General features: G+C 29.6%; 3 protein-coding genes across 7 annotated transcripts; all 3 read right to left on the reverse strand.

Annotated features, from left to right (window-relative positions):
- Window positions 1-784: 784 nt before the first annotated feature.
- LOC111316790 (shaggy-related protein kinase zeta) lies at window positions 785-6,337 on the reverse strand. 5 transcript variants are annotated; one of them, XM_022918933.2, is made up of 13 exons: window positions 6,031-6,070; window positions 5,861-5,904; window positions 4,653-4,745; window positions 4,282-4,341; window positions 3,914-4,186; window positions 3,763-3,837; window positions 3,624-3,680; window positions 2,842-2,982; window positions 2,684-2,734; window positions 2,499-2,594; window positions 2,169-2,252; window positions 1,794-1,895; window positions 785-1,318 (listed from the first exon to the last, which is right to left on the reverse strand). In XM_022918933.2, the coding sequence occupies exons 3-13, from the start codon at window positions 4,740-4,742 to the stop codon at window positions 1,223-1,225; spliced, it is 1,125 nt and encodes a 374-aa protein (XP_022774668.2). In that variant the 5' UTR covers window positions 4,743-4,745; window positions 5,861-5,904; window positions 6,031-6,070; the 3' UTR covers window positions 785-1,222. The 5 variants fall into 5 exon arrangements, with proteins under 5 accessions (XP_022774668.2, XP_022774665.2, XP_022774669.2 ...); XM_022918930.2 differs by lacking the exons at window positions 5,861-5,904; window positions 6,031-6,070 and adding an exon at window positions 6,270-6,337; XM_022918934.2 differs by lacking the exon at window positions 5,861-5,904 and having other exon boundaries at window positions 6,031-6,337.
- A 2,280-nt stretch (window positions 6,338-8,617) lies between these two features.
- LOC149511886 (secreted RxLR effector protein 161-like) lies at window positions 8,618-9,521 on the reverse strand. Its single transcript, XM_089753446.1, has 3 exons — window positions 9,183-9,521; window positions 8,946-9,062; window positions 8,618-8,632 (listed from the first exon to the last, which is right to left on the reverse strand). Exons 1-3 carry the CDS (start codon window positions 9,519-9,521, stop codon window positions 8,618-8,620), a joined length of 471 nt encoding a protein of 156 aa, XP_089609572.1.
- Window positions 9,522-21,290: 11,769 nt separating this feature from the next.
- On the reverse strand, window positions 21,291-24,272 carry LOC111316031 (Protein kinase superfamily protein). The gene is made up of 6 exons (XM_022918044.2): window positions 23,954-24,272; window positions 23,498-23,736; window positions 23,127-23,262; window positions 22,234-22,492; window positions 22,009-22,141; window positions 21,291-21,792 (listed from the first exon to the last, which is right to left on the reverse strand). The coding sequence occupies exons 1-6, from the start codon at window positions 24,126-24,128 to the stop codon at window positions 21,517-21,519; spliced, it is 1,218 nt and encodes a 405-aa protein (XP_022773779.2). The 5' UTR covers window positions 24,129-24,272; the 3' UTR covers window positions 21,291-21,516.
- Window positions 24,273-26,619: the final 2,347 nt, after the last annotated feature.

Below are 26,619 nucleotides of genomic sequence, written 5' to 3' on the forward strand. Positions count from 1 at the left end.
TAATTTTACGAGAAACAAAACAATGTAATTAGGGATTCATGGCAGCTAGCTAAAGTTGATGCCTAAGATCTATACTTCTATCTCAATACTTAGTCTACTTAATTACTCACCACTAAATTTCTCTATGGTATTATGGTCAGCTCCTTTAGAGGTTCGTAGCAGTGTGGAAACAAATTACCAGCAGCAGAACTTATTCGTGAATAAAATGACGACAAATTTTGCGTCAAGCTGATCTTTCAACTTTAATAAGAGGAGTTTCTTAGTACAGACTAAAGTAGTAAAGGTCATACATAAACACAAGATCTCGTAAAGGTCATACATAAACACGATCTAGTAAAGGTCATATAGAAATCCAAATACAAGATCTAGTAAAAGTCATCCGGTAATACAAGATCTCATAATTCATATATTTATATTATGTTTATTTCATATTAAATGTATAAAATACAAAAATAATCATATAACAATTTTATGTTAATATATTAAACACAAAACATATTATTTTTATCAAATTTATAAATAATTCTTGTAAAAACTTTAAATTATATAGCTTTCGTATTTTTTTTGGATCATGCCTCACTGATACTTGTAGCCCTATGTCAATCAAAGGGCCAGAGGAAAATTCTTGGCGATCTCTTGCCTGGCTGCTCCGTTAACCAAACCAAACCCCCCTCCCCCACAAAAAAAAAAAAAAGAAAAGAAACCTCCAGTATAAGTTCGTAATGTCATTTATAAGGTTCCAAGCAAAACTTAAAACTATGCAAATGCCAAAGTAACTCGACAATGGAAAAAAGAAAAGATGACTTGTATTGATGAAACCTAGCTTATGTTCACATGCCACAAATGAAAAATAAATAAAAGTGGCAGGATGTTTAAGAAGCCAGCCGAACTACCTTCAGCTTCTGCTGGGCTATTTAAAGCCCTTTACCGAGCTTCAAATGGATTCCATCACCTTTTTATACTCCTAGCTTCTTGGATTTTACCGATCAAAACAATGTACAAAAGCAAGGGAACAAAGTATGTTACAGCTAAAATTACGTAGTAGACAGATATCGCCAACTTCCATGTTGAGCCAGGAAAGGCAGTATCTGCATGCACCTTTGTGGGGCAAGAAATCCACTGAATAGGGCAAAAAGCTTGGCTTAATGACCAGGAGGTCCATCCTTTGCTTTGAATCCATCCGCTAATAGAAGAGTTGGTTCCTTGTATCGCATTTTATTATTTACGTACCAGCTGGATGTGGAAAAACAAGACCTACCTGCTGCCTCACATGCTCAGGTATCAGCCGGTTAATTAGCTCAGGGGAAGCTCCAGCTAACTAAAAATGAATTAGACATGAAAAGTCAGCGGATAAGTGACTACCAGCAACAAGAAAATAAGAATGCCCAACGAGAATGGATTAAACCAAAGAAAATTCCAAAAAAACATCATGCATTGATGAATGCATGCAATCCCATTGATGTTTCATGCAAAATGTTCTCAAATGCACGAGAGGTTGAGAACACAGGAGCCGATAAAACCGAAAAGAAAAAACCAACTGCTACAAAAGAAAGGGTCTTATGTTAATAATAGAATTGCAGACGGTGAACTAAGAAAGTCGAGGACCAAAAATCTCTTCAATCAACAGTATTAATGTGCTTCTCTCATTTAAAGTGCACAAAACTGCTTGGCTTCCAGAGATCCAAACAATCTAGTAGGCATGCAAACAGTCAACAATACAAGTGCTAAACATCAAAACTGCATGAAAGTAAAATAATAAAAATAAAAAATAAAAAAGATAATGAGAGACATACTTCTTGTTTAAAGTTGAAAAGTGGGGGTAAAGGGTGGCCATTCGGAAGGCGAGCATTAGGTTCACGGAGCTCATCAAAGAAAGGATGAGCTAATGCTTCTAGCTGTAATAACAAAATATAGAACAAGCTCGTAAGGAATACACTAAGCATTCACATCATTAAATGAAAAAATATCGAAGACATGCCAGAATCTTCATGTTGAAACACAGAAAATATTGCAGTCCTGACAAGAGATCTTTTTTAGTATAATAATTAAATGACATAATTTCTCACAAATATAGCCTTTTAACTTTGGAGCATGGTGATAAATTTTCATCGAAACAAGGCAGAAGTTAACTGCATCTTTACTATTCAAATAAAGAAAAGTTAACTCACTGCAGTACATCGAAGACTTGGTGAATATTGAAGAAGGCGTGATGCAAGGTCAATTGCTTCAGGAGGCATACGCTTGTGGAAAACCTGAACCGAGGACATTATTATACACATAGTCAACTATAAAAATATTGAAAAAGAAATCCCAGTCCAAAGTAATACCTTATCTTCTAATGGCATTATCCATTTCTCACACACACTTCTAGTAGAGGCACACTTTCTTTATTTAAAAAAAAAAAAAAAGATCCACATATTTTATGCCAGCTCTAAATACATATTCCAAAACTATCAAGCCACATTCGTAATCCAGAATGCAAATAATAAAAAGGATACCTTATGCCAGGGGTGGGCTTTGATCTGAGGGAATCTGAAATCTGTATAGTTGGGATTCATGCATCGAATTTCCTCTCGCGTTGGCGTACCAAGAACCTACAAGAGGACAACTATAAACACAATTATAAGACTAATAACTTACAAGAACCTCAATAACATAAAACATTAGTAGCACGCCTTTTAACCTTGATAATCTCTACAAGTTGGCCAACCGCATTTTCTCCTGGAAACAAAGGCTAAGGAAAAAAGAAAAGCAAACAAGATATTATCGAAGATGGCTTTGAGTAGCATTTAGAAAATTGTTAGTAACTGCTCTGTGAAGATCACCATGGAAGTTACTAACCTGGCCCAAAAGAAGCTCGGCGAGCACACAACCAGCAGACCATATATCAATTGACATCGTGTATTCTGTAGCACCAAATATGAGTTCCGGAGCCCGATAGTAACGAGAACATATATACGATATGTTTGCTTCACCCTTCACCTGATGGAAACCATGAAAAATGTATTAGAGAGAAGTCAGTGAAACATAAAACAGAAAACAACATACAACACCTCAGTTAGGGACACATTTATGACTATCTAAGAAGATCCAAACTTGTAAAAAAAATGCTACTCCAGTAAAAAAAAGATTTCAAAGATGTCACCCACAGCAAGAGTTGCTTCTGCACATGGCCTCTCTGAAAAAAAATAGTTAGCAGCAAACAGTCTAAGCATAACTGAAATGTGTGTAAACTTAGAGATACATTTATCAAGAATTAAAATGCCCCATCCATCCAATTGAACAGGCACAATAAACAAGTTCCAAAGGGAAAGCATAACCAAGGCTACCCTGCATGATGCTGCAGCTGAGCAACAGCCTAAGTAAACATTAATCATGAAACGGATTTCTCAACATAGAGAAAAAATAAATAGCCCACATGTATGCAATGCAAACATAGAAAATTGAGAGTACATCCATGATACAAACAGGAAAAAGCAACTTGTGATTTAAGGCTCACATATAATTAAGTTCAACAGAATAAATTGCAATTTCCTAGAAAGTGTCAGGAAACAGTTATCACTTCATGGCGTATATCATTAATTGAGAGACACAGGTGAACAATAATAAGGGAACGCACATACCAAGACTTTTGCACTTCCAAAATCACAAAGCTTAACCTGGTGGGTAAGAGGATCAACCTAAAGAATTCACACGTATTAGGTTGGGAAAAGTTGATATTGCTGAAAACTGAAAAAGGAAAAAAATCGAAAGAAAGCATACCAAAAGATTTTGAGGCTTCACATCTCTATGGCAAACCCCTGGAACAGCATGTATATACGCCAGCCCTCGAAAAATCTGAGTTACGTTTTCCATTTATTATCAGGATTTAGAAGTTAATAAACAAAATGTCCAGAAAGAAAGCAATCCATACTTGATATGTGTAGAGTTTCACATAGATGAGGGGGATTTTCTGGTTCACACTGCTGTAGTGCTTGAGAAACCCGTACAGAGTCTCAGGAACATACTCCATAACCAAATTTAGAAAAAGCTCATCTTTACTTGTGGTGGAGAAAAAACAGTGCTTCAGAGACACTACATTTGGATGATCCATTAAGCGCATCAATTGCAGTTCACGGTTTTTATACCGCCTGTCTTGCAAGACTTTCTTTATTGCCACACTCCCACCAGTTTCCAAGCATTTTGCCTGTAGATCAGTGAGATAAGGAACTCATTATTATTGACCAAAAAGATTGGAATTTACTTCATTGTCAACTAGTCCGGAAGCATAGATGTTTGCACCTGAAAAACAATTCCAAATGACCCGGTGCCAACAACCCGTTCTGCCATGTAACTGATGGTCTGCAAGCAATTGTGAAAGAAACTACTATCAAGTAACCAGAAGAACCAAAAAACCACAGAAGAAAACAAACAAACATCAGCAAATTTTTAAGTCTTGGTTCTCAATTAGGTTATATACAATGCTTAGATAGAACAAAAGAAGAAAAATGAGAAATCATCTAAAACAACCACAATACTTACATGGCAATCATCAGTTTTCAGGGAAAATAGACAATTAATATTTTAACTTCAAATAAGAGCATGCAATCTGACATAATATAAAAAGGAATACAGTAAGAAGGTATAAAATGGAAAGCAGATTGGATGCCAACCTCTTTTGGTTCACCATTTTTGCCTCCGATAGTGGTGGAAATGATGTGGCCTGTGACTTGATCGTTGCCCTCAATAACTGGTGCAGACATTTCCTGAAATAAGAGTAACAAACAGGATTAACTTAAAAACTATAGGCTGCTTTACTTCTTATAACACTTTTTTTCTCCTATAGATGATTATTTCTGACAGCAACACCAATGGACAGCTGTAACTAGCCGGTACTATAATCCATGTCAACTTGACCATAAATCATACATAAACACGTTGTAAAATGCCGTTACATAGCAAAAACGATTGTTGACATTAATCATTACTTCAGTAAACTGTAACCCATGTTCCATCATTTCCATTATTGCATTTGTGAAAAACAGATATTATGACCTTGATCCTGATTGCAATTTTTAGTAGGTTACCATTTCCGGAACCAGGTTTTCATTAGACTGTATGTGAAAAAGGCCAATCTACATATAGAAAATATCTTACATAGGGAACATCAATTAAAGCTATGAACTGTAAATCAACAATAAAAAATAAATACTTACAAAGGAGAAATATAATCAAATACTACAAGCGTATGGGTATTATTGCATGGAACCAAAAGGCATCTCAAGAGTGCAAAATTGAAGAAAAATAAAACGCAAAGATCTTGGTAGTACGTAAGGCAAAGCATAATATAACTGACCATATTTTGCAAGAAGGAATCACATGCCCCAAATAAATAAATAAAGGTATCCATTGTAAACAAGAAACTTGTTATAAGAGAATCAAAAGACATTCACTTCCAGAAGCAAGCTACAAGAGATTGAACAACAATCTACCTAATGATAAAAAGAGGAGCTACAAAAAGCTTTCAGAAACCACAGCAGCTTTTCACAATACAAAGGAAACTCCTATAAATTAAATCATACCCAATTTTGGTAAAGAATCAAAGATCTAGCAACAAAGTTCACTTAAAAAAAACATAATTAAATATACAAAACAAAGAGGAAATAAGCTAATAACTAATAAGAGAGCTTATATGATAAAATAAATAGGGCAAAAAACCCTAATGCTCTGTTTGGCAGCTGGCAAGAAATGCAGAGAACAATAAAGATAATGAAGATTCTAAAACTTTTTTTTCCCTATTATTTCACTTGAACTAAGCAAATGCAACTATAAAAACGAAACCCCAAAAAAAGTAAAGTTCAAAATTCAATTCTTATTTCACCTTTTTCTGCCTAGCTAGATTTTCTCAGAAATGAAGTGAAGTAACTGAACCAGAACAAACAAACTCAGTTTCAACTTACCAGATCAAGATCTTCATGAAGCAAAAATAAAAAATAAAAAAATAAAAACAGTATCACTAAAGAAATGAAAATTAATCACAACAGAAATTACCTTTAATTTATATTTAAAAAACAGAAAAAAATTGATCACAAAAAACTTCTAAGACAAAAAAAAAATGGTTTTAAAAGATAGAGAAACTAACAAAACATTTAAATCTATTAAATTTGAGTGAAAAAAAAATAAAAAGAAAAAGAAAGAGAGAAAGCTAGATCAAAGAAGATCTAAGCAAAAAAAAAAAAAAAGTAAATCTATTTTTACAAATATAAAGACAATAACGAACAAAAGAAAACCTTATCGGAACGCGTATTTCAGAGAGTCATTGTCTGCTGATGGTTGTTTTTGTTGAAGCTGAGGCCCCAGGTTCCGCTCTCTTCTGTATTTTTTTTTTTAATTTGTTATTTTTTATATTTTAAAAATGAAAATAAATCAATAATCTGTCTAATCTAATTTCTCTCTCCTTTGCCTGAAATGTTGTTACTCCACTTAGAGAGTACGGATAACGCTCCGGTTAAGTTGGTTTATCGCCGTTTCAACCCCTCCGTCACAATTTATTTATTTTGTATTGATTTTTACAAAGTTTTAAAAAATTTTAATTTTAATGTATTTAATATTAAAATTAATTTTTTTATAAAATTATAATTTTATGATTTTTAATATTAAAAATAAAAATTTTTAAAATATAATTTTAAAATATAAAAAAATAAAAATTTTAAATATTTAAAAAAATAAAATATAATTTTAAAACATCTAAAAAATAAAAAATCAACAAAAAAAAGGAGCATCATCTTTTAATTTCTTTTAGCATAAATCCTCATTTTTCTCATTCGTTAAATTTTTTTTAGGCGTGTATACTTTGATAAATCTATATAGTCTACATTTTATTTAGATTTGTATTCTATGTTTTTATCAAATCATGTAAATTATATATTTTATTTTATTTTTATTTATTTTACATATTATTTTTAATAATAAATAAAAATAAAAAATTTAATAAATATTTTGAAAAATTGCTAATGAATCATGCTTAATATGATTTGACACAAAAAATAATGTCTAGCTTAACACTATTCATAAAAAATTACAATTATATATTATATTGGATCATATTTTTTACATTTTTATAGACCGTATCAATATAATCATTAAACAAAATAATTTTGAATTGATATAATTTAGTGACACATAAATTAATATTTAAATAAATTATATCAATACAATACATTTGACACCTCTAAAATGGAAGGTTTTTGAATTTTATATTTGTGTTACTTCACAAATGACTGCGAATATATCAAATAAGGATTTATTGGAGTGTTTATATTTTTGTTGGACTATTTATTGCTTGACATTTGGCTTGATATTGTGAGAACATATCATTTCTACACAAAGAGTCTGGGTCGGTTTTTGTCGGATGGCTTCTATAAGTAATTCTCAGGTTAGGTTTTGCCCAAGCTCTCAACGGCACAAGTGGCTAGTTTGTCTGACTATGTTAGGGTAAGAACCAATGCTTCACCACAAATCACATTGTGAAAATTTTTTATCATGGTTCTGACTGTTTATAACTCTTTTGTCAAATATAACTCTCATATTACTTTTACACAAAGTCTAGGTCGATTTTTGTCGAGTGACCTTTATAGATACCTCAAAGCTAGTTTTACGAAGAGCGTTTCGACTATGGATAATTCATAGGTTGGGTTGACTATCATTTGTCTAAGTAATAAATTTCTAAAATCTTTTATTTTTTAAAATAAAAATATATTGAAAAAAAGAAAATAAAGGAAAAAAATCAATATTTTTTTTGTTTTAATTTTTGAATAAATTCTATCCAAATCTTGGAATTTTGAAGATAATACAAATCAAGTTCATTAGTTTACTAAAACGCGAAACCCTCTGCAAGTTTGCTTAACACATCATATGTCCTGCTTCCTCATTCCAGCAGAGAGAATTTTTAGGATTTCAAGAGGAGGCGAGTAACTAAATGCACAGTTTGTGCGACTTTTGTGGGCTCAACCAGACCTTTGCATTATGTTTTTCTTTTACGAATAGGATGGCTTCAAACTTAAACTCACTCGAATTGCCTAGGATTTTTGGGAGTCGAATTTGATGTCCTTTTCAAAGCTGATTTTGGCTGTATTTTTCACCTTCACAAGCTTTCATCATTACTTCATTGCTTTGAACCATTGTATGTATGCAAATTAAGCTTTGAATGATTGTTTCTTTCTATGATGATTGTGATCTGAATATTAGAAAACCTATATGTGATATGAAGAAAATTTGACCGTAAATTAAGTCTCATTTGTTGTGCGTGATTATAGTTTAAAGAATATATAATTAGAGATGACAAATTAACTTATATCAAGTAAATTTCAATCAATTTTAATCTGATAAAAAATTTTTAAATAGAATATCAAATAAGAAATAAATCAAGTATTTTTTTTTTAAATGGATAGAATCAAAAGCAAATTTTAAGATATTTTGTTTTGAAATATATATTTTTTTATTTTTATTTAATTTTACATATATTAATAAAATTATTATTTCATATCTTAAATTAAAATATTGCTCGCTTTATAAATATTGATGTAAATCAAACAAGGAAGGACAAGGCTGAAAAAAATTCATTCTTTAAAAACGGACATCACAAACTGACACACTACATTCACAAATATCACACACTTATTTACACACACAAACCACACCGATTAGATAAAAAAATAAAATAAATAATAATTAAAAAAAAACAATGTTTGCCACTAACTGATGTTCTCCCACTACATATATTTCAACAAACCAAAAATCTTGACTTACTACATTGCCTCCCTTAAGACAAGATTTTCTATTTTCATCATTCCAAGCTTCTCCTTCAATTTAAAAAATGTCTCTGACTTCAATGGTTTTGTAAAAATATGTACGAGTTGCTCTTCTGAAGAACAAAATTCAATAGATGTCTCTCTTTTTTTAATAACCAGCTCATGAATCTTATGAAACATTGTGTCTATATGCTTCGAACGACCATGGAAGACTGGATTCTTTGTCAATGCAATTGTTGACTTGTTATTGCAGAAATTTGGTGCAAGATCATTCTGTTTATGAAACAAAAACTCAAGAATTTTTCTCAACCACACTACTCGAGTAACACAACTAGCAGCTACTGCAGTTGAAAGAGCCACCACCTACTGCTACTTTGAAGACCATGACATTACCCCTGTTCCAAAATGAAAAGCATAGCCTGATTTACTTTTTCTACGTTCAAGATCACCAGCACAATCACTATTCATATAACCAATGAGTTGTGAAGCATTAGTAGGGTAGTAAAAAATTCCTTCACTTTGAGTGCCTTTGACAGATATCAAAATCTGCTTGGCTGCTTGCAAATGAACTCCTTGTGGTGCTTCCATGAATCTACTCAGAAATCCAACTCCAAAAGTAATATCTGGTCTTGTAGCAGTCAAATATCCCAAACTACCTATCAGACTTTTAAAATTTGAGAGATCCACATCTTTGCTAGTTCCATCCCTCATCAGTTTCAAGTTTTCAACCATTAGTGTCTAGATTGGCTAGGAATTCTCCATTTTGAACTTCTTTAGAATATCTCCAGCATATTTCTTTTGTGAAATAAAAAAGCATTCATTCATCTGCATAACTTCAATACCCAGAAAATAAGACATTAACCCCAGGTCAGTCATTTCAAACTGACTGATCTCACTCCTGAATTCTGCAATTATCTTTGAGTTGTTGCCAGTAAATTAAATCATCAACATAAAGAGTGACAAAGAGAATGTTACCAAGCTCATTACTTTTGATACATAAGGCATGTTCATATGGACATCTCAAAAATCCTTGATGTACAAAATAAGAATCAATGCGTGTACTAGGCTTTACGTGCTTGTTTCAACCTGTACAGTGCCTTTTGCAACTTGCACACTATATTTTCCTGCCTTTTCTTCACATACCCTGGAAGCTGTTAAACATACACCTCTTCTTCCAAAAAAAACCATTCAAGAAAGCAGATTTAACATCCATTTGATACAATTTCGAATTATTCTGGGCAGTAAAAGAATCATCATTCGAACTGTATCAAGTCTAGCAACAGGAGCAAATACCTCAAAGTAATCAATACCAGCCTTTTGCTTGTCCCTTTAGCAACCAACCTTGCTTTGAAGCGATCAATTTCACCATTTAAGTTGTGTACTTTGTTTTGCATACCTATTTACTCCAATTGGCTTCTTACCAACAAGTAAATGTGTCAACTCCCAAGTGTCATTCTTTAAAATTGCTTGAATTTCTTTGTCCGTGGCCTCCAACCACTGAGAATTAGTTGAAGCTTCTTCTAAAGTGACAGGATCACAATCTGCAAAAAAAGCAAAATTAACTATCTCCTCGACAGATAGATCATTATCATTACACAGAACATAGTCTTCCAATCAAGCTGGTGTAGAGGGGTTCTTTGTTGAGGTGAGAAAGCGATGTAAACAAGTAAAATAAGATGTGCAGGGTAATGGTGGAGAGGAAGATTGGAGCATATCCTAAATTATTGAGTGTAGAAGCAAGTGATGATAGGTGGTGAAGTAATGCTGAGTAAGGAAGAGAATGAAACTGAAAAAAAGATTTAGGAAGAAAGAATTACAAAGAGAATTGACTAAGTTTACTAAAAGTCTCGAAAGTCTCCCAATGACTATTGAAAACTCCTATTTATAAGTTTCAAAAATAGAAGCTACATATTTTGAATATTGAATAGGAATAATGGTAAATAATGAGAGAATTGACTATTATAAAAGTTATTAGGTCATGTTTGATATATAGGATTATTGATAGGATAGGATGATAATCATCCTATATCATATTTAATTTATATCTAAAGAGAGGGATAGGGACTGCAAGGAGGATTAATACCCTTTTAACATAAGATTATTCAATCCCCCCAAGTAGAGAGGATTATTTTTAATCCACAAGATTAAACTTACATGTCCAATTATACTCTTAAAAATTACATTAATAATTTAAATTATGTAAACTTTGAGAAATGATAATTTTGACAAATAAATAAATTATCTTATCTTAATCCTTACATACATCAAACACAAAATAAGATAATATTGTTTAATCTAATCATATTCATAATATCATTTTATCTTATCTTATCTTAATCTTGTATACCAAACATAACCTTAATGTATTGGTTAGTGAGAGTTTAATTAGCTTTTTGGTAATAGGCATAGTGAATATAGAAGTTCATTATCTGTTCTAAAGGAAATGGAGAAGCACTCATATTTCAAGAAAAGGTTGAAAAAAAATCTCTTAACTATCTTCATATTTGATCCACCAAACCAAGCTTTATAGAACATCCCAATAATGGAATCAACCTAAGAACCTGGTCATATTCCAGAGTTATTTTCACTTCTTCTTTTGATGAAATAACATTTGGTAAAGCGTCTTTTATAGAATAATTCTTAGTAAAGTAACATGTGTCTCAAGAGCTTTCGGTAAAGGTGTTGGTCTTGTTCCTTAAAAAAGTTATTCTGAAAACAACTATTCTGTGAAGATGTTGTTCTATAAATGAATTGTTCATTGAATAGTTGTTCTGTAAATAGTTATTGTGTAAAAGAGGTTGTCCAATGAACATTTATTCCATAAAATAACCTTTGTTGAAATAGTCTTACACATGTTCTGTGAAGTACCCTTCGCTAAAATAGTTTTATCACCTATTCTGACTTATCTTTAATTTTAACAATTTTAAAAAAATTTTAAAAAATAAAATATTAATAATAAAATCAAGTATCTATATTTTGCTCATTATATGAGAATTCTTAGTATAAGAAATTCTCATTCACTAGTATAACAAAAGAGTAAAAGCAAAAAAATATGAAAATAAAAAATATTTGTTCTTGTAATTTAAAAATATATGATATAAGTTTCATGAAAAGAAAAAAAATTATATATATTTTTTGTGACTGTAAATGTGTGGATTCATTATCTCTTGCATGAATATTGTTTGATGAAAATCAAAGAATGTTTCATGTATATAATAAGCAAATTTTAATATTGTAAATAAAAAAATTACCTGTTAGATAGGTTATGTATGAATGTGTAAGCCATACTATTAGTGTTTCTAAAAAAACAAATAATGCAAGTTTTTTCTTAGAAAAAATAGATGAACAAGTGGTGGAAGTGTTTTCTTTTTTTTTTTAAAAAAATAAGTAATAAAAGTATTTTTTAAAAAAAATAGGAAAACAAGTAATGAGAGTATTTATCTAAAAAATAGGAATAATGAAAAGAAATAGATAATAAGTGTGTTTCCCTAAAAAAAAAAAAGGAACATGATTAGAAAGAATAAGTAATGGTAGAGTTTCTCTAATAGAAAAATTATTAAAAAAAATAGATAAGAGAGTACTTTCTTAAAAAAATAAAAAAAAAAATTTATTAAAAAGAATAGTTAATGAAAATATTTCTTTAGGAAAATATAAAAAATAACAAATAAGGTAAATGGTGGCTAGTTTATATGTCCCACGACATTAGGTGGCTGTCCAAATGCACCCATCAAGTCATTCCTTGTGCCTCTTGTGAAGCTTCCAAAAAAAAGGAAAAACAAATTGATGTATCATCCATTCTAACCATAAAATGAAGATATGTGCGAAGATGCTGAGGATTTGCATGTCTCTATTATATCATTCAACAATGCCATTTGCATGTCCGATCATTCTTTTAAAAATTTTACCGTGCCCCTTAGCCAAATCAATAAAAAAATTAATTGCAATATAGTAGAATTTTATATAAAATATCGAGAGTATTAAAATTTTTAAAAAATAAAATCTGATGAAATTCGAAGAATAAAATTAAAGATTTTGAGATTTTATTAAAAAAATTTTCTAAATAAAAAAATAAATATTTATTATTAAAAAAATTGATTCTCTTGACCCTATAAATATAAATATAAGAACTACATTAAAAGAATTTTCAGTTAAGTGAAAGTTTAATTCCTCTAAAAAAAATGATCTTTTGAATAGGTAAGTGTTCTTTCTTTTTTTTTTTTTCAAGAATATAGAGTTTTGTACTAATAATTTTTAGAATTGTATGTAGATAATTTTTAAAAAAAAATTTTGTAGAAGTTTTTCAAGTTTAATGGAAGTAGGCACTGTTCTTTCGTCTTAAAGTCGTATGCTACTTCATAAAAGTTTAATAGAAATTGTTCTTATTCTAGAAAATATTAATAGTTCTCGTTCTTAAAAAAAGAAAAAAAAATAATTTTCATCATAATTTCTCTCTGACAGTAAGTTTCTTTTTCCTTTTTTTTTTTTAATGGGGACACACAAGATTATAAAAGATAAAATCCAATGCCCAAGCTAATTAACTTCTAAGACTCGACCACTTTAATACCCCATAAGTCTGCCTAGTTGTTTTTTTTTTTAACTCTACGGTAAGTTACTAGAATGTTTATATTGGTTTAGAATAATCTTAATTACCTCATTTAATTGGACATGCATGAAAACCATAATAATTTTTTTTTTTATATAATTTTCACTGCATCTAGCTCGACGCACATATTCTTAAAAATTTACACCTTTGTAAATGTTTGTTATTTGTTTAAAAAGTTCCAAGTTGCTGGAGTCTTAATTATTATTATTATTTTTCGTTCTTTTCTTTTTTTTTTTTTAGAGAATGTTAAAAAAATATAAAATAAATATGAATGAAGACTTATCTGGGTTTCATTGTTGATTTTTTTTTTGTAAGTATTTTTTGCTCTCTATGATGTAAATTAATTATGACTTGCCTTCCCACACTGCTCAAACTCTGTGAGGAAGAGAAAATATAATATTCAAGAAGATTCTATTCCAAAAACACATCTTGAAAAGAAAGTATATTTTCGCATTGAAAAGAATTGTGTGCTTCTTTCTAATTAGTTAGATAAAACCATTAAAAAAGGAAGAAAAGATCATTTTTGGGAACAAGTGCTTGAGAGAAAAATTTTTTCTTATCAAATTCCCTTGCGGGCTATTCTTGGTAGAATATTGGTTTTGAAGAATCGACTTACAGAGTTTATATTCTAGGCTCATCTATTTTAAAGTTCAAGTTTAAACATAGAGAATTTTCAATTTTGTTATTAAGTTTGGCTTAAATTTGCAACCTATTCAAGATTGGGAAGATTGGGTAAACAAAGTGATTGAACAACCTACTTATGCATAAGCTTTGTTTTCAACAAGAGTGCTAGATGTTGTACAAATCACCTCCTAACTTTGTATTTGTAGAAAAGGTAGAATTGATGTACAGCATGCTATCATTGCCAGATGGAGTACTTTTTTTCATACTATTATCACAGCTTAGAGAGAGTTCACTTTTACTCTTGAAGATGTATGCATTCTTTCTTAACTTTCTTATTTTGGGAGACACAATATTTATACTATTAAATTGCCTGAAGAGGAAGAAAAAATTCGTAGCTTCTTTTGTGATTTGCTCAAGTGTTTTCCTTCAAACACTCTATAGCTATAGTTACTTTCACGTTTACTCTTAACATAGGATTATTCAATCCTCCTTAAGTGGAGAGGATTATTTTTAATCTATAAAATTAAACTTACATATCCAATTATACTCTTAAAAATTATATTAATATTTTAAATTATATAAACTTTGAAAAAAAAAAGATAAATAAATAAGTTATTATATTCTAATAGTTATATACATCAAACATAAAATAGGATGACATTATTTAATCTAATCCTATTTATAATATCATCTTATTCAATTCTATCATAATATTGTGTATCAAACATAATCTTAATGTATTATTTAATTAGTTTTTTGGTAATAGGCATAGTAAATTTAGAAGTTCATTATCTGTTCTAAAAAATAGGAGGAAGTATTCATATTTTAGGAAAAGATTAAGAGAAAACTTGTCAACTCCATATTTAATTCACTAAACCAAACTCTCCCGCACATCACATTAGTGGAATCAACCCAAAAATCTTACCATATTTTGGGATTATTTTCATATTTTTTTTCAGTGAAGTAACATTCAATGAAGTGTTTTTTGTGAAATAATTCTTAGTAAAGCAACTTGTGTTTTAAGAGTTTTCAATAAAAGTGTTGGTTTTGGTCTTTGAGAAAAATAGTCTTAAGAACAGTTATTCTGTGAAAGTATTATTTCGTGAAGGAGTTATTTTTCAAATAATTGTTTCATAAATAATTATTTTGTAAAAAGGATTGTTCTGTGAATAGCTATTTTGTAAAATAGCTTTTATTAAATTGTCTTATAATTTGTTCTAACTTATTTTCAATTTTCACAATTTTAAAAAAATTTAAAAAATAAAATATTGATAATCAAAATCAAGTATCTACAGCTCGCAAGGAACGTTGTTCCGATGGAACAGGGGATTCTAACCGTGGTAAAAAATTGGTAGAGGAACTTGATTCTGCAAGTGGCTGCTCTTCAACGCATCCATCAAGAAGTATAACTTTTCTTTCTTCTACCTTTGAAGACCAATTCCATTCTCTTCGTCAAAAGTGACATCTCGACTGATATTAACTTTCTTTGTCTGTGGGTTGTACAATGTGCATGCCTTTGATCTGTCCCTATAGCCGATAAAAATGGACTTTTCTCCTTTATCATCAAGATTCTTTCTCAGCTAATCTGCAACGTAAGCATATGCAACGCATCCAAAGATTTTAAGATGCCTGATAGAAGGTCTCTTTCCACTCCAAGCTTCTTCTGGTGTTTGATCACGAATGCTCTTTGTTGGATACCTATTTAAGATGTAAACAGCACAGAGAACAGCTTCTGCCCAAAAATCTTAGGCATATTTTAAAATTTTGGCATGTACCTCACCATATCTATGACAGTCCTGTTTTTCCTTTCAGCCGCTCTGCTCTGCTGAGGAGGGTATCTAGCAGTTAACTGATTCTTAGTGCCATGTTTTTCAATGAAATAATCACAAACAAGATATTCTTGACCACTATCAGTTCTTAAATTTTTAATTTTACGACCACTTTCATTTTCAACAACTGCCTTGAATCTTTTAAATGCATCACATGCCTCTGATTTTTGTTTCAGCTAATACAGCCATGTTTTCCTACTGAAATTATCTATAGAAGTAATAAAATACTTGCTACCAACCATTGAAGAAACTTCAATTGAGCATAAATCCGAGTGGACAATCCCCAAAGGCTGTTGGGCTCTCTATGACACGCAAATGCCACAACCAGTTATCATCACGAGTAACTGAACTCAAGCATGAAATTTTGTCATGTTGAATTCTCAAAGGAAAAAGACGATTTGCTGCCACTTTTACCTTTGCTAGTAATCTTTCTTTTTTATCAGCAACATTGCAAGTTCCTTATTTAATCTGCATTTCATATCCTTTTCTTGGTGAAGACCAGGAACATAGAAAACATCAAAAAATATAATTGTAAGAGCCATCCTTCAGTTTGATAGAGATCTGAGCTTTTCCCATTATTGGTACTGTGGAATTATTGCCAAATTAATTTTACTTCTGAATGGACAGATTCATCTAGTGACAAACATGTCCTTTTGCCCTCACATATGATTACTGCAGTTGGTATCCAGGCACCAAATATTTTGATCGTGCACACAATGTCGCAGGCTAAAAGTATAGTTTCAGTCTCGTCAGAAGTTTTACCATGATTTTCAGCAACATCGCTCTGCTACCTTGTGCCCAAACTTTCCGTAGTTGTAACAATTAAAATTAAAATTTTCTTTGCTGTCATCACCACGTCCTCTTCCTCTCCTGAGTTGTATACAAAATTGTTACCATGTCAATTGTCTGGGCTTCTTCCTCTAATGTTTCTTCTTCCTCTATATTTATAACCACAATCACTGTTAGATCTTTCTCCTTCACTTGGCTCTTTAATGTTTATTTAATTGGCTTCTCGGACTTCTTATGTATTCGAGCCACATAACTTTCCAACGTGCCTTGCAACTCTGCAATGGTCATTTCTGAAGTATCATGAGACTCCATGATTGATGTCACTACACGATGCATCGTTGGAAGAATTTTATCAACCATTGTAGACGTTTACATTGATCATACTCCCCTTGCAACAATTGTAGTTTCGTCTTTTGTGCACGATCAACTCCCCTCCGCCAATTTTAAACTATCCCATTCTTCTTTGGTCTGGGCATATCAGCCTTTGCAATCTTACCAAAAATTTGTGAAACCAACACCTTGGTAAATTTGTGATAGCGCCACTTAGTCTCTATGTTATGCAGTTGCATCAGCTCCTTCTTGAATTCGTGTGTTCACAAAACTCCAAAGATTATGAGCCCTCAAATGTTTAGTCATCAAAATCACCTAATAATTATAATCCAGCTTTTCATCGAACTTTGGACCTGACCAGACAATATTAAAACTCTTTGCCATGCATTTCAACAGGAAAATTACCAAGCTCTAATATCATGCTGGTTTTACCAATGTAGATGCAAATCAAGCAAGAAGGACAAGTTAAAAGAAACTCATTCATTAAAAACAGACATCACAAACTTACAAACTACATTTACAAATATCACACACCTTTTTACACACGCAAACTACACATATTAGATAATAAGAAAATATTTAAACTACTTCTCCACTAACACTTCTGCTAACTTCCACTAGCTGGAGTACTCCTACCACACATATTTCAATTATCATTACAGTTAAGTTCAACTCTCTAATCTATCTAATCTATAGACTATCATATGTGCTATTAGCATAAAATAGTTTATGTTTTTTTTTTAAGTTTCATTATAAGTAATGTCACACCAACAATAAGTAACAAGTATAACATAGTCTTGATCTAGTTCAAGTGCAAAATAAGCATTGTTACCTATTGTATCTCCTTTTTAATGATAAACGAGCCATTACTATTTAGAAGAAAATATTTTAGTTAATGTTGAAAATATATGTGAAAAGCAAATATATGCACTTCATAGATAAAATCTAAGACATATCCAATAAAAAAAATTTAAAAATCAATAACAAAACATTTGTGGATCAATGACTAAAACCAAAATGAAGAATACATATGAATGATTTACATCTTTTTAATCAAGATCTAAATGAATTCTAAACAAATAAAACAAGAACACATTTGAATCAAACATATTATGCAAAACAAATAATAATTTAATAAATAGTAGACACAATATTTATTGATAAATAAAAAATAAACTAAATAGGATGAAGATGAATTCACAAAAGTTGTAGTTGATGCTAGTTAAAACAAAGAAGTCTTTGCTTAGGGATCTGTGATGTTGTCTAAAAAATAAAAAGTGATCTTTGTTATTCAACAAAATTAAAGATTCCGAATACGTCGTTTTTTATATTATTAATGTCGTAATTATTATTAAAAATTAGACTTTTATTTGATTAAATATAAAAACGTTTGTAATATCAAGAACTCAATTTTCAAGAAGGAAAAATTAAATTTATTAAGATTTCTCAAATATTGTGTTTCTATTGAAAAAATGTAGTAAATAATCATTGATACTACGTTTAAGTCTCCTATCGCATTATTCTATTGGAAAATGAAAATCATACTAGTTGTCAAACATTGCAATTCCTTTAATGGAAATCCAATAAATAAGCACAATTATTGCTTTTCAAAGCTACCGAACGTTGTATTCGAGTGGCAAAAATGACAAATTTTAAAAAGTTATCAAATACATCATTTCTGTTAAAAGAAACACGATAAATAATAACAATTCCTACATTATAAAATATACATATGCAATATTCAATGTGAAAATTAAAAAATTTATAGTAGACGTCAAATATTTTCTTTATGTTAAAATAAAAGCAATAATTAACACTACTCAATTACAAAAAAAAATAAAATTTACTACTCAATTAAAAAAATTCCAACAAAAAATAATTATAATTACTGCGTTTGTTTCCAACAAACACAATATTTGACATTTATAAAAAAAAAAAAAAAAAAATCTTACCATTCGTTGATTTTGAAAAAGGTAAAATAAAAAGAAAATATTTTTATTCATATCAAATGTGAGATAAAAGTAATTTTTTTTAAATATTAAAAAATTATAAAAAAATATGAATTTCTGATTCTAAGATTTTTTAGTATTGCAAGAAATCTAAGATTACTTTAAAAATCAAATACTCGTGAACCAAACATGAAAATCACATTTTCACAAATACAAATTTCGAAAGAAAATTTCAAATTCTCCCGAACCAAACACTCCTTAAAACTTTTTTCCTTAATTTTGAACACTTTAAGTTTTTTTTTTTTCTTTCAATTTAGCAATGACACTTGACATATGAGATGATAGGACTATTTAATGTGACACAATATCATTAGGAGAGAAAATTCACGTTAATCATCTGTTAATTTCTAATATTTAAGTGACTAAAATTTGCAATTTAACAAATATTGATAACAAATTATGATTTTTCATGGTTCATTGATCAAAATAAAATAAATCCAAAAAATTAAGTAAAGCAAATGTGCAATTTTTTTCTACTTATTTATTTGTTAAGGTTAAAAAGAGATGAAAGAAAAATAAATATCAAAATTCCCCATGAAATCACATTATTTAATGGAAACTTACGAGAGGATTTTAAAACTTCCACCATCGAACTTAGAGGATTGGGACATGTTTTTTTACGATATATATTACAAAATAATAATTAATATAATAAAATTTACACATAATAATTTTCTCTTACGAAATTTAAAAATTTTACTAACTATATATGTAATAATAATCCTTATTTTATTATCATTATATATATATATATATATATATTTGTAAGTTACTATGTAAGCAGAGGTAAAATGATTTATTATTAAAAAAAGATGAAAACATATAGAAGAGGCTAAGAGGTTAAGGTGCGAGGTCCAAGGGGTACTTCCCGGTCCTCCATCCATACTATCAGAATATAATAGTAATAGTGAGTGATGCTAAATCCATCCCTATTTTTTTTAATACCCTACCTAATTTTTTTTAAAAAAAATTATAAATAAAATTATTTAATTACTCTTTTCATAATTTTTTTGAAGTTTTATAATTTTTTAAAAATAAATTTTCAAAAAATCATATAATTTTTCAAAAATAGATTTATGAGAAGTAATAAACTTTTACGAAAATTTGATTTTCCTTAAATTTACTTTTGGAAAGATTTATAATTTTTTAAAGATTCATTTTGGCTTTTTAAAAAATTTATTTTCAAAAAAATTTATGACTTTTTAAAAATTCATTTCCGAAAAACTTGTATGAAAGAGAATAAATAATTAACTAATTTCACTTACAAAAATTAAAAAAAATAAAATAAAATTAAGGTGTAAAGAGAAAAATCTAAAATGCATTTAGAAGCACTCTATAATAATTTCTAGCAAAGAGATTAGCTCAAAGTCAATCCGCCATTGGATGGAGCTGAGTAGAATATTTTGGATAAATAATTTAGGTTCAAGTAGATATGTAAGTTTCAAAATGGCTTAATGCCCAAATAAATCGTTTAACTTTACTTTAAAGTGTACATAAATTTTCAATCTTTTATTGCATGAAATTAAAGTTATAAACTTTTATTTCATTAAAATTACTTACCAAATCTTAAAAATTGATTAATAATATACAATTGACATAATTTTTAAAATAGTATTACCTTAAATATTTATCATTTAAGTCATCCAAATAAATTTAACTAAACATTTTCTACAAATTAAATTATCCAAGTAAAAAAATTTAACAATCAAGGATCTAATTACAATAAAATAAAAATTTATAATCTTAATTTTATACGATAAAAGACCATAAACTTATTTTCATTTTTTAGCGAGATTCGAGAGTTTATTTAAGCATTTTTTTTTTTTTGGTGATTGTGTCCTTTTTCTATAAAAAATGACTTTGACATTTTCAATTTTTTGATTTAATTAGAATTTAATTAAGAATAATTCATCATTCAATTCCAGAATCAAAAATAAAACAAGTCACACTTTTAATCATGTGCCAAAAAACAAATGAAACTTGAAGATTTCACCATTTGACAAGGTTATTTATGGACTCAATCAACACATGCTTTGGAGAATACAAAATTCAAGTAATACTTCATATAAAGGTTACAAATTGTTATTATTGCAATTTGTCATTTATTCAATCTGGTAACCCATTTTTTCTTCTATTAGTAAGCTTTTAATGCCCTAATATGTATACATACATACATATATGTATATGTATGCATATGTATATGTATATAGATATAACGGGTGATGCCAGACTCAACTCAAAAACTCTGATCCTGTAACTCAATATCTTAACTACTGATAGGATGCAATACTGGTATTTAACCATTTTAGGCAATCAGTAGAGCAACTAACCTTAGCACAGTTTTGTTACCTCTTCAATTTGTTTATAAGATCGAATAACTTACATACGCTATAGACGTCACAGGGGCTTTCTACCAAATAGAGGCAACAATATTACAGCAGTCTAGTTTCATCTCTAAGCAGTTGTCCGTAATGCTACAACGCTCAATAGCAGCGTGGCATCTATCTTCAGCTAAAGACAATTGCACTTGCTTTTTGATATTCTTATAAACCTGCCTCGCTAGGATCCTGGGATGTGGGACACTTAGCGCTATGGATGCTCGAGCAGCTACCAACCTTGGCAGTTGATCTGTGAGTTTTCACCAATGGAACCAGTGACTGCACAACATCTGCCATCAATGGCCTATAGTCAGCCTCTGGTTGCACACACATAGCGGCAATAGCAGCAACCTGAATAACTTGTTTCATTGAGTATTGACCTTCCAGTGCTGGATCCATAATCTGTACAACCTTTTCCCTATCTGTTAACCGAGGCAAAGCCTTTGGCACAAACATAAGACAAGAACTGAAGAATGAGAAGAGTAACGGATGCAAGGATTTACTAGTAAAGAGGCAATTAGAAAAGTGAACTTAAACAATTATTGAGGAAAACCATGACTGTGTTAAATCTTAAGCAAATAGGATGAACTTAACCATCATAGAATGACATACCAGATTGCATGGGATTTATCACAAGATGAAAGAGATTAAACTCACCCATGATACAAGCACACCTTCCCCAGGAGGTCTCTTCGCATCAACTGGTACTCTGCCTGTAAGCAACTCCAAAAGAACAACACCATAACTATACACATCTGATTTTGTAGTTAGATGCCCCGTTAAGGCATATCTGCACAGCATGGCAACCAAACCCAATATCAAAATGAGGCAGTTATAACTGATAACAAAACTGTTAAATATTAAGAGTTTATTAGTTAATACTCAGGAGCAACATATCCCTGGGTGCCCAATACTCGAGTTGAAACATGTCCGCCAGCTTTGTCAGATCCAAGCTTGGCCAATCCAAAATCAGAAACTTTGGCGTGAAAGTTTTTGTCCAGAAGGATGTTACTGCTCTTAAAATCTCTATGAATCACTGGAGGGCTAACATGTTCATGGAGATATTCCAATCCCTGAGCAGCTTCCAGAGCTATTCTCAACCGAGTTTCCCAGTCCAATTTTAAGGTTACATTGTTGGAACCTGCGTTTTGGAATACAACCAGAAAAATCAATTGTTAACAATACAGTTCTACTAATAAATCAATCATTCCAGATCAAGCCATGCCTGATCTTGTTCCAGAAAAGACGATAAGAGCTTGGACAACATCATGTTACTCAACTTTAATTTAGTCTCAAATAGAGCGAAAGTCAAGCTTGTACATGATCTTGATTGGTGAAACTGAGATTAGGTATCTGACAATTGTATCAACACAAACCATTCAAGGGAAGAACATCTAGCTAAGCTCTAAAGCATTTCTGAAAATTCAAGATCACCATTGTAGATTTCTTTAAAGAGAACTAGTGAAATAAAAAAAAATGTAATATATAAGCATCAACCCTTCTAAACTTAATAAGAAAAAAGATCTACAATATCGCCACTTTCTTTTAGGGCACCCCTTGCAATCCACTCTTACCTTTTGGGACCCCCAAAAAGTGCATGAACATTTTATCAATTTAGAGAAAGGGGAAAGCAATAACTGCAGAAATACAGTGCCAACAATGCCACCCTGTTTTAATATTCTTGATAATAAATCATAGATCCAATCATCCAAATAAAAGGCCAATTAACAGCTCATGCACATCAAAATTTTAAAAGCTAAACGTTACTAACTTACCACTAATTGGATACAAATGTTCCTGCAGACCACCATTTGCCATAAACTCATAAACAAGCAATTTGCGACTGCTATCGGAGCAATAACCAATCAAAGCCAGCAAATATGGAGAGCGCAGTCGACTTAGCAGTTCCACCTACAATTAGATATGGTCAATCAATCAAATATAAACACCTCTTTACAATGACAACATCATTTCCTGCCTAATCCAGTTAAGCAGAAGTAAATTGAATCATACATTTTTTTCCCTGCATAAATGTAAAGAATGAAGTAAATTGAATCATGTATTGTTGATTGCTTAGCTTGGCACATGTCAATTACAGATAATAAAACACTGGAAAAGAGAAATTAGAATGATATTCATAGTGGACCTCCATTTTAAATTCCTCTTCTCCTTGTTTTCCTGCTTGATCCATTAACTTAATGGCAACTTTCCTGCCATTACTAAGCACCCCCCTGTATACCGACCCGAATCCACCATGGCCAACCACATTAGACTTGCTGAAACCACCAGTTGCTGAATGCAACTGCTTAAAAGTAAAGACGTGAAGCCCTTTGTCCATAGCGACTTCAAGATCGGCAGAGCTAGCTTTGTCCTTACAATCAACCGCTTTAAACACAAAAAGATCACCATCCATCAGTTTGCATAAAAACGATTTCATTTTCTTGATGATTACTTACACATTGTCCCCCACTTCATACCATCAAAAATCCAAGTCCAAAAAGACCCAAAATGATCACTTTTGAATGCAATGAAAATTAAGTAAAATAATTTTATTTAAAAAAAAAAAAGAATGCATTGGGGCAATGGAAGCAAAGAGACTTACTGGTAATATGGGATTTGGATCGCTTAGAGAGGACCTTGTTTCGAATATAACAATAGTAACTAAAAGCCACTAAAAGCGAAGCAACAGCCACTGAAGCCAGCACTACAATGGCCACCAACGCAATGCGCTCTCTCCTCCTATAATACGAATATGAGTACTCATCCTCCCTCTCCATTTTCCTTTTCTTCTCTGTTAAAAACCCTAGCTGCCTCTCAATCTAAACAAGAAAAACTTTCAACTTTCAGATGCGCTTTCTCCCTCTCCTTCTCTCTGTGTCAGTGGCTTTTACTCTTTTTCTTCTTCTCAGGCGCCTACAGAGAGTGGTTGAAAGTGTTTTAGTCCTTTTTTGCATTTGAGTGCCTTAACTTAATTATATTTTTTATGATTTTTATTTTTAATGCAATTTTTATATGATTTATATTTTATTCACTCAACAATTTAATATTCAAATTTGTACTTTATACAATTGTAGACGATCACTAGCTAATACAAAAGCATACCTCAATTCTTATAGCTTTAATTCATTTGTAAAATTTTCTTAATTTATATATATTAATAAAAAATAATTTTTTTGATAAAAAAATTTGAAGATAAATAAGTTATTCAATTTCTTATGTTCAAGTAAAATGTATCGTACCTGACAATTTAAAACAAGTGATTACAAGTCATATATTCGAGATGATCTCAATAAATGATAACCGATAATACTCAAACTCAAAATTTTTTCATAAAAAAAAAAAGATATTTAATCGATTAAATCAATCACTTAATGATAAAAATAAAACTTTTACTTCTTTAAAAATTAGTAAAACTTCGTTTCCATCTTCAAAAATGTTTATTAAATGCATTTGGATTTTACTTTTATGACAAGTAGCTGTCCATTTACTTCTATGATTCCAGTTGTAGGTAAATATCCATAATTCTCATATAGATTCCAAAAAAAAAAAAATGTGTACCTTATCTTAGTTTGAAATAAATCATATATTATGAGTTAATATTAAATTTTGATATTATACTTTCATTAAAATTTTTCATTATGCTTTTCATTTTTTTTTTTTTTTATCATTATACTTTTAATTGCATTTATTATTGAAAAAATAAGGAACTGAAATATTTAACAAAATATTTCATTAATTTAAATGATAAATTTTGTAGTTGTACTTTCAATTTTAATCTTTTAAAAAGTTGATAAAATTAGAACATTTCACTTAATATTTTGTTAATTAAAATGATAATTTTGATATTTTAATTATTTCGTTTCCAAAAATCAATTAAAGATATGCTAATATTCTTGAAATTAATAAATTAGCAAGTTGGTTAATTAATAAACTTAAATAAAAGACACAGCAAACTCATTCGTAAAAGGATTTTGTTAACAAATTCTTTAAGAACACTCTTTTGGGTTATTAGATTAAATAATATTTTTTAAAATATTAATTATAATCTACAAAAAAGGAAAATTTTTTTAAGAATACTCTTTCGAGTTATTGTATTAAATAATATTTTTTTATGCATTAACTATAAACTAATAAAAAGGAAACCTTTGGGACAAAAACAAAAGAAAATGAAATGTAAAGGATGTTTACATAGAATAATAGAAAATATAGGGCTCTAAAAATAATTATAATTACAAAAAACATGAAAGCGAGAGGGACAAAACTCTGCGCTCCCCGATGTTCAAAAAGTGCCTTCACACTGTTGTATCCGTACTGCCACTCTTCTATTATTTCGAATGATTTGTTTATCGCTCTTCTATTATTGACACCATTCCGAAGTTCCTATGCAAAAGTGTTTCGAATGATTTCTAAATAAACCTTTACTTTTGTATATTTATTTTTTAATTTTTTAAATAAAATTATTTATTTATCATTTTCATCTTAATTTTAAAATTTTAATATATTTTTTAGATAAATTATATAATTTATTAGATATATATTTTTGATGAATTATAATTTATTTAAAATACATATTCAATAAATTATATAATTTATCAAATTTTCATATTTGATAAATTTTAAAAAAAAGTTACATTTAGACTTTTTTTAAAAAAAATTAAAAAAATATCTTATAAAATTTTTTAAATTTAGATATTTAAATCAGAAAACTTTTTAAAAAATATAATTTCAAATACTTTTAAGAGTTTTCAAATTTTCAAAATTTTCAAATTTCAAAACTCTAAAAAAAATTTTCAAATTTATAAATATAAAAGCTTTAAAGTAAAAAAAAATAATTAAATAATTTTATTTAAAATGATTTTGAAAAAAAAAGTATGAAAAAAATCTATTTAGAATTTCCCGAATGTTTCATTTCGTGATGCTCAAATGACTGAATTGCCCTTATATTCTACCCTGCAAGTTCAACCCAATCTTGTCAGAAGGGTTATAAAGTAAGTATAAAATATTTTATCTTATTGTAAGATCATCAAATAATAATCATTAAATATAATAATTAATATAAATTATTATTTTTTATTAATAAAATTAAATATTTGTTGAAAAAGTATTTTACTTATACTATAAAATTATAATTGTTTATTCATAATAAAAAATTATATTGGAATCAATCTTTATAAGTAAATTTTATATAAAATTTTAATAATTTTTATATAATTTTAAATATTGATTAATTCATTCTATTATAATAATTGTAGATGATATGTTTTACTT

The sequence above is a fragment of the Durio zibethinus genome, chromosome 24 (assembly GCF_047325235.1).
Source record: "Durio zibethinus cultivar Kanyao isolate XHJ-2024 chromosome 24, ASM4732523v1, whole genome shotgun sequence".
In the NCBI taxonomy this organism is placed as follows: Eukaryota; Viridiplantae; Streptophyta; class Magnoliopsida; order Malvales; family Malvaceae; genus Durio; species Durio zibethinus.